Source organism: Pongo abelii, chromosome 6 (assembly GCF_028885655.2).
Source record: "Pongo abelii isolate AG06213 chromosome 6, NHGRI_mPonAbe1-v2.0_pri, whole genome shotgun sequence".
In the NCBI taxonomy this organism is placed as follows: domain Eukaryota; kingdom Metazoa; phylum Chordata; class Mammalia; order Primates; family Hominidae; genus Pongo; species Pongo abelii.
Genome location: NC_071991.2, coordinates 93596516 through 93615565, shown reverse-complemented (window position 1 = coordinate 93615565; position 19050 = coordinate 93596516). Strand labels below are relative to the sequence as shown.

Here is a 19050-nt window from a genome sequence, read left to right as displayed (position 1 = left end):
TTGGCTTAATTTGGACTTAATAGAAGACGGCTGAATTTTCACAGCTACTTCTGTATCAAATCTCTTGTGAAGTCACACATTAAATAACCTCTGAAAAACTCTATTGTACATTCATAAAACGATCAGCATGAAAAAGGCAAATTCTGCCTTTGCATTCCTACTAAAATAGTCTTGACTTTGTGGACCCCCCTGAAGAATCTTTGAGATCATGAGGGTCCCATTGACATTATTTTGAGAACCATACAGCAGGATGGTAAAAATCAAACCAAACAAAACATTCCTTCTGTCTTCTATTTTGAAATTATTTTTGTTTTCCTAAATAAATTTTTTTCTTTTATTTGCCAGGTATGCTTGTTTTATATAACTTTTATAAACTATTTATAAAGTTAGAACTGTCTATTAAAATATTATAAAAAGTTCATAGTAGTTTTACTATCAATAGGTTTATGTAACCAAAATTAAAATTCACTAATGAACATTTTCCACCATAAAATAACAGGTATACTACATTTTATTCTTCACTACTTCCTTGCTTAAATCTTTGTCTTCTCTCACAAAGACAGCTAAATTATTAGTTTTTCTAGCTTTTTCCCTATTGATGAAGCTTTTGGATACTGCTGTTTTACTGTGAACATGAAAAAGAAACAGCAATTGTACAATTTTATTATGGAAAATTTATATATATGGAAATGTAATATAAGACTACAATAAAATCCAACGTGGTTAATCTCCAAGCTCCAACAATCAACAAATTATGTTCAATTTTATTTTATCTACATCTCCATCATTCTCTATACTTAGCTAATTTTGAAGCAAGTTTCAGATATGATATCATTTAATCTGTAAATATTTTGGTGTGCATTTCCAAAAGATACACTCAGTGGTAATTATAGTTAATAACAATATATTGTATTATAGAACAATGCTAAGACAGTTGTTGTAATAACTCTAGCTAATTAACATAAGCATTATCTCATGTAGGTATCACTTTGTTTCATGAAACATATATACTTGTATATATACTTCAAAACATCATAATGTATATGATAAACACATACCATTTTATCAATTTAAAAAATACATAAACTCAATTAAAACATTAACATATAAATGAAAGTATAGCTAACAATAAATCCTTAATATTACCAAATATTTAGTCAATCAAACTAGGCTTTTTGTTGAGCGGAAAATGACACAGAGACTAGCCAGGAGTGTAAATATTCTTTGCCATTGTTTCCCTGGCACTGGTTTAAAACTTCCAGACACTGTCAAAGACTGTAACTTCTGGTTCTAGCCTCATATGTAGATGTATTTAAAACAATTAAAAGTAGAAGTAGAATATAAAACGCAGATTGTTTTAAAAGACTTAATTTAGTATTGGATTATTTTTCCTAAGACATATGGAAAATATATTCAGCAGTAATCAATACAGGGTAACTATAACAAGGAAACCACTTTTAGTATTATTTTAGGTAGATATCACAAGAAAAAGGGGCATTCAGAGAAAAGATATAGTACATTACTAGCAAATTTATTGTCCAAAACAATAACATTTTCTCTTTTTGTGAAATCTATATATAGAAGAAATTAAATTTACTTTTGAGACTAGAATATTTACTAAAGAGCTAGCATTTATTTTTGTAATTCTTACGTTTTAAAACTTGTTTCTAGTTAAAGTAAAATAATAACTAAAGAGTAGGAAAGATAAATAATAAGGTTGAAGGAATAATTCTTAATATAGCGTAAAATAATATAGCTGGTAAACAGGCACATTGGCATAGATTCTGATGATTTAGGAAAAAAATGATTTGAACATTTCCATTGTACATCATGAAAAAATAATTTTGGCATTGTTAGAAAATATTATGTTGTTTTGCTTTATGAGCTGGAGGAAACTGAAATTCTTTTTTAGCAAGTAATTACTTCCACAAAAAGAGCCCTTGGATTTTAAGATTCACCCTGGAATTTTCATCAGTACTTAAAATACAGTTTGAACAGCAATAAAACTATGAAAGTTTGAATTATCAGTTTCTGGCAGAAGAAAAGTTACCTACTCTTAAAAGGAAAACAACATTAGACTCCTAATCAATTCATTCTCTATGAAAATAAAGAAGAAATTTGCTCAAAGCAAAACCTGCTCCACGTCCACATGTTCCATTGTCTAAGATCTGCAAGGAACAATAGCAATTACACTAAAGAAATACCCTGTTTGTTGTATCAGTGCTTAAAAAAGAAAACACAGTACATATACCATGTTACATGTATTGCCTATACATATATAATACATAAATTATGTATATATTTGAATATTTTCTATTGATGCACATTGTCCATGATATTCAAAGAACATACTTGACCAAAAATATAGGTAATTTTCATTTTTTGAAATTCCATTAACTTGGAAAAATTTATATTTTATCTCATTGATTTAAATATGGACTATTTGATTGTAATATAAAAATTTCATACATCCTTCAAAAAGCTTCCAGGTCATGAAAGGCAAAGGATGATTGAGGACCAATCAGATTGGAGGAGATACAGGAGTCAAACAATTAAATGCAATGTGGGATCCTGAATCGGATCCTGGACCAGAAAAAAATAAATGGTGGGTTAGTGGAGAAGCTCAACATTTGTATAAGGCTTATAGATATTTTAATATTATCATATATATGTTAATTTCCTGGGTTTGATCACTTTATTGGGATTAGAAGTTAACATTAGTAACGTTGGGCAAAGAGTGGGCAAAAGGAATGTCTGTATTATTTTTGGAAATCCAAAATTATTTCCAAATAAAAAGTCCACCATTAGCTTTGGCTTATAAAAGAACACAAACAAACAAAACTCCAGCATAAACTGACAGTGTTCAAATTGAGTAGAAATAGGGGAATTTATTCCTTAGAAGGATTCAAGACAGATTTTTAATTTCCTGTATAAGAATGTCTTATATTCCTACAACCAGTGACCGTATTTCTTAATACAGCAGTAACTGCGGAGCATTGTAATACCATGTGCATTAAAACACATGATTAATGAAAAGAATGATGCAAGTATGTACCATTTAGTACCTCCTCATATTAATGATCATGTCATCAATGTCTTTTATGTTCAAATGTATATCCTGCTTATTTTTTTACATTTCTCAAAACACAATTTTTGATATAAAAAGTGATGTTTTCCAAAATGTCATGAGTCATCTAAAATGAAATCCAAATTCAGTACATATGTCAATCTGACATTAGAATAAAAACATTAGATTATATGATTTGCTTTACCTGAAACTGTGTGATCCTTTGAGTCTCTTGTTATTTTTATCCTTGCGTGAGGAAAGATGTAGTGCATAGTTTTCCCGTTCATCTGTATAATCTAAGACATACATGTAGTAAGGTAAAAAACCAACATTAAAGACACTTAAAGTGCAATATACATAATTAGAATGGTTCATTTCAAAGCACATTGATTAAGTCAATGGAACATAGTAGGAGATTCTCACATGATGGCAATTTAAACATCTTACACTAACACTATATAATGATATTACTGGATCTGAGTTCTTACGGTGTTTGCATTTATAACCAATTGCTCTTGCAAAATGATTTGTTGTATTTGAAAAATTAATAAGTGCATGCAGTAGGTTCTGAAGAATGTTTGTTACACAGTAGTATGCAGTCAATATTGATGACCTCGAATATACAATGTATTTGGAAAATTGCCAGCTGTTGATTTTGCTCTGGACAGTCTAGAAATGGAAAAGCATTTTTAATTTTCAGCAATTAAGTAGTGCCAGGGGAGAAAAAACAGAGAAGATCTCCCTACTTTGACATCTCTGTCATCATAATTAGGATTACTTTATGTTTGTGTTTCTTGATTTATTGTGGCATTGTACTTCTGCTGAGCACATGTACTAGAAGTTTCATTGTAAACTAGATGCAGAGACAAATTCTATATAAATAAATAAAGACTTTGTTCACTTTAAAACTTTTTAAAATTCAAAGCTTGCATTATTGATAGTGTTATGTCTCCTAGACATTCCTTAGGGTAGAAGAAGTAACACTTAAAGCTACTGTTGCAAATCTGTGATTTCAATTCTCATTATTGAGACTTGAATATGAGAATATTATAGACTGCATTATCTGTGTTTCCACCTGGTGAAACGTAGTTTCTGAAACAAAAGTAAATTAGCGAATGCAAACTTGTGCTTCGTATTTCATGGAACTTTGCTTTCAAAAGAGATTTGTGAAATAATGAAAGACAGAAATAGTAAAATATTTACTCTTATCTATATTAACAGGATTTTATTTGTATGGAATTTTGTATGTATTGTCATGGGAAAATTTTTGACTTAAATTACAACCAAAATAAAGTTTAATATAGATAATGATTTCATATTACCTATTTTAGAATATGTTTAAGAAGTGTGTTCCCAAAAGATAAAACAGAATTTAGAACTAAGGAGGTATACATTTTGTGAAGAAAGATTCCTTAGAAAACTCTTGTGAACTTAATGTGTCCTAGTATTTCCAGCTGTAAAATTGTTAGAATTCTGGACATTAAAAATAAAACTGGTATTTAAAAAACTGAAGCTAAAATTATAGCCTTTAGCTTTTATCCTCTTTAGGAAAGAATAAGCTTAAGCAGGCCTTAGATTAACATAAAATACTCCCTAAACAACAGCAGAATCCTGTTAAGTCCAGGAATATTATGTGAATTCTGCAGAGTAAAACAAAAATACTCTTTACTAAATTATAAAAATATTAGGGTAAGTATAAGTCAATTCAGATAATTCATACTCATGCTAACTTTGTAAACCATTGAAAACCTTATTCATATTTGTAACAAGTGCTTACATTTTTCTTCTTTTTCCCTCTCTTCCCTGCTGCTCACTCTTCTCTCTCCTGTCCCTATCTCTTTTGTCTGTCTCTCAGTCAGCCTCTCACTCTTTCCTTTCTCTCTGTTACTTTTTGCCCTCCCCGCATCTTTTTCTCCTACTTTCTTTCCTTCTTCTTCCTCTCTTTTCTTCTCCTAATATGCATTTAAAAATCTTTATTTCTTACTAAAAATAAAATCATATGCATTGAAAATTTTGTAACTGTTAGGTGTAACTGAACTTTGCTTTGGCACTGCAGGTAATTCAGTAAAATTGGTGGATGTTACTTTGTTTTATTTCAATCTCTTCTAATCTCAGGTATTAGTTAATAATAATTCCAAAAAGTTATTCTTTCCACTTGATCAAAGATAAACTAAGAAAACACAATTTTGCCTTTTAGTATTCTTTCCAATTTTCAGACTGGGGAGACATTGATGTAATCTCATAGTGCATCTATCACATAGTTTAGGAGAGTCATCATCAGGCTTCCTAATTTTTTCACCAGTTTTATCAAATAGCCACGATTACCTTTTATTTTATAGTAGAAGGAATGTTGAACATATTAATTTTCTTGAATATCGCTTTCAGGACATCTCATACAATCTCCTATAGTTTCAGAGACTGTCTACCCTGTCTGCAAGCAGCTTCATAAATCCACTTAATAAATCAGAAACACGAAACTGCCATAATTATGATCAATATGACAAAAAGTCTATCTGATTTCCAAGTATGAATTAGATGTACGAGCTAGATGAATCTCAGCTTTTTAGTAACCACAGAGGGTGAATGTTGAGAGAGTCCTGTAGCAGATGGGGTTACGGGTAGGTGTTGCTAATGCCAAATAAGAGTAGGCACAAAGCCAAGGGGCAGAACTGATGTCAAGTGGTGCTACATTCCTCTCCCCAAGGGGATGGTCTCTGTTATCATTGTCTTTTGGTGATTTCTCATTGATAGAATTATTGCCTATAGGCCTCCCAGAAAGAGGGATGTTCTTTCCTACCTACAAATATTTCAAAAAGAGTTATTTTCATGAATCAAGCCTGTATATATAAACAGTATGTTAACAAAAAGGGAATGAATTGAGCCCTTTACTTCATACACGGAAGACAGATAGCCTTCATGCCCTTTTTGTTAACATACTGTGTATTCATACAGACAACCATTCCCTCACTTAAATACTACACATTCTAGATGCAGGAGACAGAGTGCCCTGCTGGGTTCCTAGCACTGTATGCATATATAACATGGTAGCTGGAATAGAGAGCTGCTGCTCTCAAGAAGCTCACAGCCCAAGACATAATACATGGGGCACTACTGGAGCACAAAGGAAGAACACTTACCCCAGATTTCTGGGGAAGTGGGGGTGGTAGTGTCAGGGGAGTCTTCTTGCATCGTGGGGCATGTACATGGACACCTGGGTGATGATTAGGGTTTGCCAAGGGATGAGTGGAGGAAAAGTGTCCAAGGAGAGAAAACAGAACATTCAAATTCCTACAATCAAGAGAAAGAGTGGCTCTTTCATGGGAGCTTAATGTACCTCAATGCAGCAGTTGTGTAGGAATTGCAGATGATGTGAGCATTAAGTGCAGAAAGTGAAGGGATTTTATAACAGTCAAGAAGTGTTGACCTTTACAACCACCCTGTGAAAGGTATTAGCATTATTTATAGAGTAAGTGACTAAAGTAAAATTAAAAAAGTAAGAGATTAGGTAATCTGTGCAATTCACAAAGCAGTGCTGAATTTCTACCGAAGAAGGCAGAGGTTAAGCATATAGATCGATCGATCGATCGATAGATAGATAGATAGATACACACACACATACACACACACATGTAAGTATACAAATATATTTGAAATGAAACAAATATGGACTTTAAGATTTGATTTATTTTATAATTAATATGATTGTGTGTCTAATAAAAAATTTTCAGAAATATTCTTCTATCCCTCTAATATTTGTTTTATGTAAACTAGTTTTAAAAGCAGATAAATGAGTGTTTGCATTAGTATTATTGGTTTTATTACTTTTGCCTCCAAAGCATTTTATGAATATGAGTTCTTGTTATGCATATGTTTTCAAATAAAAGCATCTGAGTTTATTAGTACCAAGAGCTCAATATTAGCTTATGATTAGAGATACAAAGAAGCTAATAACATGAGAATGCCATTTTGTAATTCTCCAAGCCAAAATATAGTTCTGATGAGTTAAAGAGGGAGACAGTATTTGAAGATAAATATTAATGTAAAAAGCATGAATTTTGAATTTTATATAATTCAACTTTTGAACTTCATGTAACTAAAATGTATGTTATAGTAGAATCTATTTAGAAAAAAATGATAAAGAAAAACAAATTATTGTCACAAAAGTCAGCACATTTGTTACTTATTTGGGCAAGGGAGTGGTTATGATCTGGAAGGGACATACAGGGGTTTCAGGGACAGGCAATGTTCCTTTTTTTGGCCTGTGTGGCGATTTCATGGCTGTTCACTTTTAATCAGCTTATAACTTTGCATAGTCGCAGTTTCAATATTACATATGTAGTTTTTTTGTTTGTATGTTAGATGTGAAAATGTAAAATATTATACAAATGTAAAAAATTACTTTTAGCAAGAATATACACATTATTATATTCACCTCACCAGTATGTCTACTTGAGCAGACATAGCAAGAAATTTATTAAATGATTCTCAAAAATACCTTCTCTGCTTAATTTTGACATTATATTGGTCTATAATTATATATTATTTAAACCATTATTACTATGTACCCAGTAGACCAAAACCATAAATCTGTATATGTTAGTAACATAAAATTAGGAACAAGAATGTCCTTAAACATATGAATATTTCATTTACATATTTTTGGGCTGGACGCATTACTTTAAATATATCCTCAAAGAATATTAGTTTGATAAATTAGATGGGGAAAAGACTATTCTCAGCGCCCATGGAAATAGTAGTATTGATAATAAATATTCCTGCTTGTTAATTACTAAACAAGCTGCCCTGTTTATTATATAGTTTATCTTACTATGATTTTGTTAAAGTATCTGTGTTTTCTCTGACTGGATCTAGGTTTGTGGGAAACACTAAACTTCAGAGAAACAAATGAGATGGGGAAGATATAACAAGGATTGCATTTTAGAGAGGTTCATATAATAAACACATTTAAGGAAGTTATTTTTAACTGACAAATTTATTATCTTAGTAATTTAAATTACTTAGTAGATAAAAGAGCTAAATTTAAGATTTTAAATGTGCAGAATAATTTTATTAATTTTCTTACTTTCTAGCCAGATCTATTTGATGAGAGTTGAAACACAACCACAAATACAATTTTAATAGCAAGACAAGCTAATGAAAGCATCATTCAATACAGGTTGATATGTTTACATGAAGTAAAAAAATGGAATTATATTGACATTTTAATGGCGGTAAATATAGGCCTAAACAAAATATGGATTAAAGATATGAAAAACTAAAGATAGAAATTTATAGTAGAGAGGAATTCTAATAATTCTAGAAAATATGATAGCATATAGAAAAACAGAACAAAATTCTAAGAAAAAATTCTGTTTAATAGGTAGAAATTTGTCTATGAAAACTTAAATTGCTTAGAAATAAATCAAATCTAAGAGTATAGACAATGTATTTTACACAGTACTTATAAATGTCAAAGCCTTGTTTTCTTTTATACCTCAATATGACAAACATTGAATTATAGTAAGTCTATATGGATCTTCTCAGTTGTTCAAAATATGGTTGTTTTCTATTTCAATTAATCACTAAACAGGATGATTAGGAGTTAATGTAAATAAAATAAGTCAACTATTTTGGATATTTTAATAATCATAATGAGTACACAACCTGCAAGTATCTGATCTGCTAAGGCAATTGATTAAAGGCCACTTGGCTTACCTGAAGACTCTCCTTCAATTCACTCAACTCTTAGTCTTGTGGTTGTATTCCAAAATTCAATTCAAACATCACCTCATTTCTCAAAACTGAGTGAGATCATGAATTTTGGTACCATATTTATTTAATTGTGAAATTTACCTCTAAGTTTCAATTTCTTCCTCTATAAGAATACACTGATTAGTAATATCTACTTTATGTGAGTTGTTCTGTATATAAAATTCAAAAATATATAACAAAACAACTAAAATTTCCATATAATAGATCCACTAAAATATCAGCTTCCTTTCTCCCCCAGGTTAAGCATTCTTTCTATCCCAGCTCACTTGGTTTGGCCATGCTCTCACTTGCTCTTAGCATCTGAACATGTTGTTATTGGAAAGCACTGAAAATTACCCAAATCTATTTCACCCAATTGCTTGTAAGCTCTCAGAGCTCCATGTATTCTTCTTGTATAGCTGTGCTGGATATGTTATACAAACTTAATAATGATCTGTTGGAGGAATGAATCACTTAAATTGGTAGAAGTATCACAGCTATGCTCCAATTTCAGTCACTCATAGCTGATGAAGCGAGCTGTGTTACTCCTTTACATTATTGGAAAAAATCATTTGTGAAATTAATAGACAAATATCTCATTCCTTTTAGGACAATTAAGACCATTCTAGGGTAGAATTGAGTCTTTTTTGATAAATCTAAAAGAAATTGCTAAATATAGCACTTACTTGCTCTTGATGTTGACTGAGTGGTCTAGAGTGGACCAATCTTTCCGGCAGTTTTCGGTCCAGACCATGTCCATTTTCCAAACGAGACTCCCTGGGTTTATCAAACCAATCTGTTTCCTCACGACGCAGATGATAGGCTTTGGACACCAAGGAAACATCATACATTGCAACGGCAAGTAATATAGATGACTGAGGGCAGCAGATGTTCTGTAGTACTAGCATGCACTAGGCTTGTTAACCATACATGCATTTCAAACACATCTCCCATTGGGACTAGAAAAATTATTTTTGTTATTATGCCAAAAATCAAATTATGTCAAAAATTTTAAACCAAAGACTAGCCTAGAAAAAATGACGCACACAGATGTTCACAATCTCAGAGCAAAACAAAACAAAATCAAATTTTAAATCAGGAGAAAAAAGAAATTTAGATAGTGATAAAATAAATAAATGAACAAGTGATCATTCTTCAAAAGGATCATTCCATTTAACCTCAGCCCATCAGTTCCCACATCCACACATTCTCTCCCATACTCTCCCCACAAACCACTAGTAAATTTTTTTTTAAGATAGGCTGATGGGTGCAGCAAACCACCATGACACGTGTATACCTATGCAACAAACCTAGACATTCTGCACATGTATCCCAGAACTTAAAGTATAATAAAAAAATTAAAACAAAAAGTATTCCTTGTGTATGGAAGTTTCTGTCACTTTCCCACCATTACATCAACCCAGTGCCAATAGGTTGTTGCTGGCTTTAACATTATTTTTTGAAAATACGACATTTCTATGACATTCACAATGAACAAAAACATTTGTTTTTAAGAGGATTCTTGTGTTATTGTTAGGAACATGTGTGCCATGATTACTTAGTAGCCTAATATTAAAAATACCTCTATTATAATTGTTAAATAAAAATAAAATGATTATTTTTTTAAGAGAAGCACTGATTTAGAAAATAGATTGAAGACTTGGTTGCCTGCTTTTTATACTCACACTGTGACAAAATTTCACAGCATACTTTTTTGAAAATGCAACTATATTTAAGGTACACAATTATTATTTTAAATTAAATTTCATTTATTAGTATCTCATAGGTCTTTTCAAAATATTCTATAATGACTGAACATCTTATTTTCCCTAATATATAGAATTTACCTTTTAATAAATTGTTTTATTCCTTGTAAAAGAATCTCTAACTAACAGTCTCTGGAAATACTTTGTTGCTTCCTGCTTCCTAAACAGTAGAAGAAACAAGGCTTCTCAAGTGCATATCCTTTAAAGATTTGTTGATGATGTTGTCAACCTCCACTTTCTTGAAACTCCAGCTTCTAGAATGCCATACAATAGTTTTATTTTTCTATCTACATTCCTGACTATCATCTCTTCCAAAACCTCCTCCCAACCTTTTCCCCTAGGCCATTTCCATCATTCCATTTGCTGGGGATGGCAAACCCCCAGCATATGTACCACTACTAACCTCTATACCTTCTGTGGTCAACACTGCTACTTAACCATGGCATTTTCCTCCCAGAATACAAAATGAGCGACGATGTGTCATGGGTTAATCAGTCTTAGATTTGAGAAAATACATTAACAAATATCTGTTTTGTGATTGCGTATGTACTTGACTGATCTCACCTATTCTAAGCTGCTTAAAGGGAAGGCTCATATTGTCTTTTTTTTCCCCTCCCTCAATACTAAAATCAATGCCCTGCACAAGGCATAACATCCAATAAATATTGGAATGAATGAAGCATAGAATAATTAGTCATCAACTAGAAAAAGTAAACATCCTAATTATGATAACACATTTAAAAATAACTATTAATTTGTCCTTTGAACCTCACTGATGCAGATATTTTTCACAATCTGCTCAATAATTATGGTTTTCCAGTCTTAATTTGAAACCAAGTGACTGAACTTACCAAGAAATTTAGTGTAGTAGACATTTGACAAGTAATACAAAACAAATTCATTATTTAATCATTAGTCTCTTAAAATCTATTAGATTAATCCCAGTAACACTGACACTACTTTTGTCTTACTTCTTACAGGATTTCTCATGAAAATAGAACAATAATTTATACTGATTTTAATAAATTAATATCCTTTATGATGTAGTACATGATTTCATTTAAATATATAACTTTCTTAATTGCATTTTAAATATAATTATTTGAAATGTGTGTTTTGTTTGGCTGTGCCTATAGAAATAAAGTAGAAGTTCAACCTGACACAAATTCTGTCAATTTATTACCAATAATTCTGATTATGTATTTTGATTTTCTGTTATTTTTTATAATAACCCTATGTGTAACTGAATAAGGATGACTATCATCCTTTGCACAGGAATTTACAATCAACCAAGAGCAAGCAGATTAAATGAATCTGCTTTTGTATTGAATTTTGTTTTCATTGTTTAGAACCAGTTGTACATAAATGTTAATTGTTTATAACTGTCTCACCTTTCATGGTAAAATCTCAGTGAAAAAGTAAATTTTATAACAAAAAAATTCTGAATTAGTTCAAATCATTTGAAGGAGACTAACAATATTTTTTTTTAAACTTGACAATATTTTCTTGAATTCCTAAAAGTGAAATACAAATAAGTTATTTCTGGATCTAGTACTGTCCGCAGGCTACAGTTACATAAACAGTTTAATTCTTCTCAGTATCAAATATCGGTGAAATATATATACTTTTAAAAAGACTGTATATATTGGAGGACATGACATGAAGTACATTTTTTTTTTTTTGAGACGAAGTCTCACTCTGTCGCCAGGCTGGAGTGCAGTGGCGCAATCTCAACCCACTGCAACCTCCACCTTCCAGGTTCAAACGATTCTCCTGCCTCAGGCTCCCAAGTAGCTGGGACTACAGACGTGCGCCACCAGGCCCAGCTAATTTTTGTATTTTTAGTAGAGACGGGGTTTCACCATGTTGTCTAGGATGGTCTTCATCGCTTGACATCGTGATCCACCCGCCTCAGCCTCCCAAAGTGCTGGGATTACAGGCGTGATGCACCACGCCCGGCCTGTTTCTAGCTTGCTTCAAGCTAAAAATATTAATAAATATTAAGCAACATAAACTATGTCTATTTAGATTTTTCCTCAAGAAAGAAATTTCAACATCAACAAATCTTTTAGAGTATATCTAATGACTGTCTTATATCCTATAATTTATATAGTTTAATTGAATTTGGAAAAGCACACAACAAATAATTTGAAAGCAATTAAATTTGTTTTGTTCACAGGATACTAAATAACCTGTAGAATGTTATACTATTCAAAGTTATCTTAGTACATTCAAATATAGATATAGCATATATTTGCTAAAAATATGTTAAAAATTCCTAATACTTCATGAGTTAATAAACGTCAGGAATTATTGATTGGAAAAAAGTAATTTCTTCTATTTTTTTAAATACTGAAGGAATTCAAGATTTCAAACGAAAAGTACACCATTACTCATTAGAAGAAAAATAGTATACTTATGTGATACATAAACAAAGAAAATGTATAACATTTTACTACATACATCATTTAGAAGTAATCACTACAATTCACACACATACCATTACATACGTAATTCATATATAATTGTTATAGTTTTCCTGCCCAAATTTATATCAACATAATCTTTATGAATGATTTCCTTGTCTGCTTAATTTTAAAATATATTTTAGCTTAATTTCATTTAAATTTTAACTGCTTTACTTCTTTGGTATCATCTTTACACACTTCATAATTTTATATGTTGCATGGTATCTCATCCTCTATTTTATCAAAACAATGTTTTTCACACAGTCTTTGATGATTATGACCTATACATCATTCAAACATATAAAAGGGAAATAGAATATTCTGTTATTTTTATATGGCTGTACATATATGTAAGTGCCACATATTGGGATATATAGAAACATCTAAATATATGGCAGCATGTTGACAAAATATCTATGATGATAAATCAAACTCTCTTTAGATATATGCTCATCATGTACACACAATCTTAAGGCATTTCATTATGCCATTGACCCTCTAGGGTTTTTGCTTTATTTTGTTATTTTATAGACATGACTATTGAATAATCTCTTTACTCTTCTGCAATTGTCATTTTCTATGTATAAAATATTTATAAAATGTGGATTGTAAAAAGTAAGGAAATATTAAAGACTGTTACCACATGATATCACAATTCTTGCAATGTACATTTATTCAAATAATCATCGAAATAAAAAACCCACAAATTGAGTATTTTATTCAATTAACTAATTGTCAATAAAAATGGTCAATCCAATAGCCTGCAGAGACGAAAACAAATCAGAAATGACTAACCTGTTGGAATTTCACAAACAAAAGCAGTTTGTCCTCCTTCAGATACAGTGATTATTTTAGTTCAATAAAAAATCTATGAAAATCCAGATTTGAATTCCTAAAATCCTATTCATCTAGACAAAGATGTAGGAAAAAATTCCTTTTCACAAAAATGTGTATTTTCCTGTGAGTCCTCAAGAAAGATGTTATGTTTGAAAGGGGAGATGTTCATGTTAGCTTAGTTCTTTGGAGTCTCTAAAGGAAGGAAATAATAATGCTTTTATTTGATCAAAAATATTTTATTTCCAGAACTCCATCTACATCTACATTCAAATGTAAACCAAAGGAAATGAAAAAAAAAGGACCAAGAGTCAAGAGTCATGAATCCTCTTGGTATGGGCTAGGCTCTTCACACCTTTGTATCATTCCTCCCTCATCTTCAATATTAGACTTGGACTAGATAATTTTCAAAAATGTTTATGGTTGTACATCTTTAAATACAAAGCTACTTTAAATCAGTTTTTAGTTAAGTATTTACTTGTTCAACATGGAAAACTAGCAAGTCAATTTAGGGCAAAAACATGGGATGATACAAAAAACAAAACCAAGAAACCAAAGGAAAAGGCTAAATGGGCAAATCAGGAAGGCTTGAACTCCAAATAACTAAAATCACAAAAGATGTTTACAAGGTTTCAATTTTAAAGAATACTTCATACATACTAATACAATTCTTTATTTTCATGACTTATTTAGTACTAAACTTTCTAGCATATAATGCAAAATTACAAATTTGTAAATAATAGTATTCATAATGAGAGAGAAAGATAAAACAGAAATCTTTTATTTAAGGAAAATAACAAAATTCTACATTATACTAACATCAAGAACTTATCCAAAAGTTCTCAAAAATAGAAAATCTTCTGAACTAATGAACGCTGATCTCATAAAGATGCCATAAATGATTTTCTATTACAAAGTCTATCAGAATAGTATTTCATGTCTCTAAACTTCAATAATTTCAGAAACTGAAAGAAATTGACCAATAACTTTTAAAATGTATGTTTAAAAATGAAAGAAACATACAATGAAAAACTTTTCAACTATGGATTTATAGGATGACCATATTTTATTGACAGAATTATTTGATAATGATTTTAGAAAAGCAGACACCAAACAAATCAAGCAAACAATCAAGAAACAGAACAATAAAGGAATAAAGTAAAACTAAATAAAGAAAAGCATGCTACAGAATCTATACACATGATAAAGTTTCCATTTACAAGAAATAAAATTGAAGTAAACATGCAAAAGACACACCAAGAAAAGTAGGATACATCTCTGGAGAAGGGAAATTAAACATGCAGAAAAATAAGAGTTTGAGTTTTGAGAGTAACAGGGTAGTTTGAGGCCCAATTTACCTTCACTGTCTGACATGGCATGTTGGAAGTCATCCATGATGAATGCTATGTCACGGTCATAGCCTCGAGTCCTTGATTCTTCCCTCATGTGTTGCTGAACTTCAGGCAGTGAGTGGCTTGATCCAAACTGATCCCTGGTGTCTGCAGATATTGGTGGCAGGGGTCCAGCTGCAGCCCTGGCCATTCCCATTGGCTGGCCAACAGGACTGAGTGGGCTTTCTTCTTCAGAATTCTGGGCCACAATTGGTATTCTTCCTCTACTTTGACTAATTGGCAAACTGGTCGGCTTAGTTCTGGCAGAGGATGATGCATGACTAAAGGAAACATCTAGAGCTTCAGCCTCTTGAGCTTTCAGTCTTAGGGAAGAGCTAGAAGAATCCCTTTTAATTGATAAATCAAGCCCATACACAGAGGAAGGTCTGGAGGAAGGTCTGGACCTGCTGCCACTACTGTATGGCTTATCTGCTTCATCCTGCAGAGCTGAGCGTATGGTATTTCCTAATGTGCCCAGTCCTGTGCCAAGAGAGGATCCCATAAATTTTTGTTGGTCTGTAATATTTTTTCTGAGGCCAAAAGTGATGTCATCTTGAAGGAGCCTTGCCCTGGAGGAAATGCCACCAATAGATGAAGTGCTAGAAGTCATATAGCTTGAATAATCAGGTTCAAGGTCTCTACTTTCTTGAATAGGTGAAAATTTTGACATTTTAGGGTCAATTAGTGATTTCTTATGCTTTGACTGCTTTTGATAAAGTATGGCTGCTGGCAGTTGTTTTGCTGCTTGTTTTTCAAGTGTGAGTCTACTGATGCTATACTTCTCAGATTTTGGAAAATGTCTATAGCTAGTATCAGCATGGTAATAATGAGAAAGACCAGCAAGGTGATCTAAGCTCTCTGTCCCTCTACGAAATTCCTGTTTAATCTGATGTTTCAGAAGCTTTAACTCATAAGGATCCTCCATTGGGTCTTCCTCTGCCTTCACATAACTATGCAATCTAGAGGAAGACTGTAAAGGTGCTAGGAAATCTGTCACTTCTTGAGACCGGCGTGTCTCAGTGGTTCGAAGGAGACGGTCTGTTTTTGACAGATCCTTTTCATGAAGGCTAAATGCGGTGCTTAATGCCGCTGTTCCTTTGGTGATCTCTCCAATGTCGTCAATTAGGACATAATTTCGTGGAGTATGGTGATCAATATCTGCATAGAAAGAATCTGCAGATATGCTTGATATTGGACTGCTTGCCATGCTACTTCTTTCCTCCAAACCTATTCTCAAGTCTAAACTATTGTACTTACTACCAAGATGGGAAACAGCATATGTGTTATCAGTAGAAACAGGTGCTATCATAAGGGGTTGGTTGCGAATCACTTCATAGTTTGAGGTTATCTTGGGCTCCAAATATAATGTAGTTTGCCGTGGCTTCTGTTGTATCATCATCATCTGTGAAGGTAACTGATAAGAAGGCTGTGGGGTTGGTGTAGGTTGAGCTTGAGGTGTGAAGGACATTGTTGCCACAGCTTGGAATGCTGGCTGAGTCTGATAAGGTGAAACTTGCTGATGGTACAAAGTTTGTTGCTCAAAATGAGATTGTTGGGTGTATGAGGTGGGTGCTTGGGTAGGAAGAGCAGGGGAAGAGTACTGGTATTGTGTGTAAGGACTTGTCGGAGGAACTAGTTGAGATTCTGTTTGGGTTTGTGGTGGTATAAACTGGCTGAATTCAGTTTGGGGAGCAGTTCTTGGTCGCTCAATGCCATGCTGACTTTCTATTCGGGTTGGTCTTGTGCTACTCACTTCACTGTCAGACATGTAATCACGATCCTCAGCTACTCCCTGGAGGTAGGCTCGTTCTCTCTTTTCTCTCTCCTTTAATAGTGCCTCTTTCCTCCTGTTAATTCCCATTTCCAGGTATCGTAGCTTGGCGTCAATCTCCTTTTCTTCTTCATCAAGCTCTGCTTGTTTCTTTCTAAGTTTTGCAGACTCCCTTTCCACAAGATCAAGCTCTCTGTCTATGTCCTGGAGAATCTTGGCTCGTGCCATTGTGTTGGTTCTGCAGATCCTTCTCCTGGAAACTGTGCCCATTGTGCTGAATGTGGATTGAGTTCCTGTGGAAATCTCCTCAGGAGGTGGATTTGGCAGAGTTCTTTTAACTTTTTTCTGGGTTCCAGAGGATGTCATGGTTTGAGAACCTTTAGTCTATAATCAAGTAAACAAAATATAGTACTTTATTATAAAGAAAAATAAAAACCAAATCAATTTCCATGAATTATATTTAATAAAAATGTTTTCACGTATGATTTTGCTATCACAGCATGATAAAATAAAATATATGCATATAATTTCAAGTATTGGTCACAAATACAATTAACTGAAAAATAATTTTTTAAATAAATTGGTTAATTATAACTCCTATAACATTAGCAGTTATAAAAACTCATTTTTCATCTAAATTAATATATATAAGATTATTTACTGACTCTATTTCCAGAGGGTTTTATTAACCATCTAAAATTTAAATTACATTTGTTGGAGATGTTCATTCACCATGTTAATGCGCCTATCTTCTCATTCCTACTTTTGCCCCCTAGAGTGGCTGTCATTCCTATTTTTTAAATTACATCTTCAAATTATCTAATGTCTTTTTTTTCCTAAAAAAGGGATAATCTGGACTAATTTTCTATTTAATATTTCAAGATTTTCATGACTATTTGGTTTTCTTTGACTTTATTATCCTGCAGTATAGTTTCTTTTTAATGCTCTAGTAACTTCCATATGAAGCAAAAAGAACGGACCAATAAAAATCCATTGGAACCTTTTAAAAAATCAGATAAAAGTATAAAGTTGGTGAGTTTTCAGATATTTTTCATTTCATTTGGTTAATTTGTCATACACTTGCTTTCTAAGAATTGAAGGTCTTGAGAATCATACAATTTTAGAATATCAAAAGACATGAGAGATTACTTTGAGCACTTATAGTTAAAATAAACTGATGAACTGATATACTCCAAGTTACCTAAGTATTCAGTGGCACATTTACAACTAGATCTCAGGTCTTCTGCTTTCCAGTTGCATAATCTTTACAAGATGCTTTCTTTTCTTTTCTTTCTATTATAATCCAAATACATTAATTCTCCAATTTTCCCCCAGTCACCAAATATTGAGGGTAGAAAATAGAAAAAATAAGAGTCTATAAATATTGTACCTGAAAATTGTGCCTTATTAATTAGATCACATTTTGCCAAGACTCTGTACTTTCATTGCCTTTTTATTATTTCCAAATTAATTTCCTTAATAAATTTTATTTGTTTTCTGTTATCATATTTCTGCTCCCTTCATGTAACCCCACTAGTTGTTCCCTTAATAGACATCATAATATGAAACAAAATCCTAAAGGTTTATTGAAGTTTATATGTTTCTAAAACTTAAAATATTTGGATGGAAATGAATAAATGTTATGAATCTTTGAAATAAGGTAAAGTGACTTTGGTGCAGTAGTTTGTTTTTCCTCATAGAGCAATCCCAACGTATATGGGGTACTGAAGTCCCCAAGGCAGCTGTTTGACATGTCATTTATTTCTTCCTACTCATTGTCAATTCTTTTCATTTTATAAAATACTCACAATTAATCACAGAATTGTTATAAAAATCAAGTGAGACAACTATGTAAAATACTTAGTACACATTACAGGCACCCATTAAATATCAATTCCTTTAAAAACTCTACATTTCTATAGAAAACTATGGTTTCTTTATTAACCCACATTCTAGATCTTTACATATTCTTTCACTTGTAAAAAATTACACATGTAACATG

The 19050-nt window shown here is 32.0% G+C and overlaps 1 protein-coding gene across 5 annotated transcripts in view; it reads right to left on the bottom strand.

Annotated features, from left to right (window-relative positions):
* PCLO (piccolo presynaptic cytomatrix protein) overlaps positions 1-19050 on the bottom strand; it is a 416642-nt gene that overhangs the window by 148046 nt on the left and 249546 nt on the right. For all 5 annotated transcript variants that reach the window (XM_024249810.2, XM_054559581.1, XM_054559582.1 and 2 more), the window contains exons 7-9: positions 15245-17432; positions 9505-9641; positions 3273-3363 (exon numbers count right to left, since the gene is read on the bottom strand). In XM_024249810.2, coding sequence (XP_024105578.2) covers positions 3273-3363; positions 9505-9641; positions 15245-17432 — 2416 coding nt within the window. The remainder of the gene's footprint in view (positions 1-3272; positions 3364-9504; positions 9642-15244; positions 17433-19050) is intronic.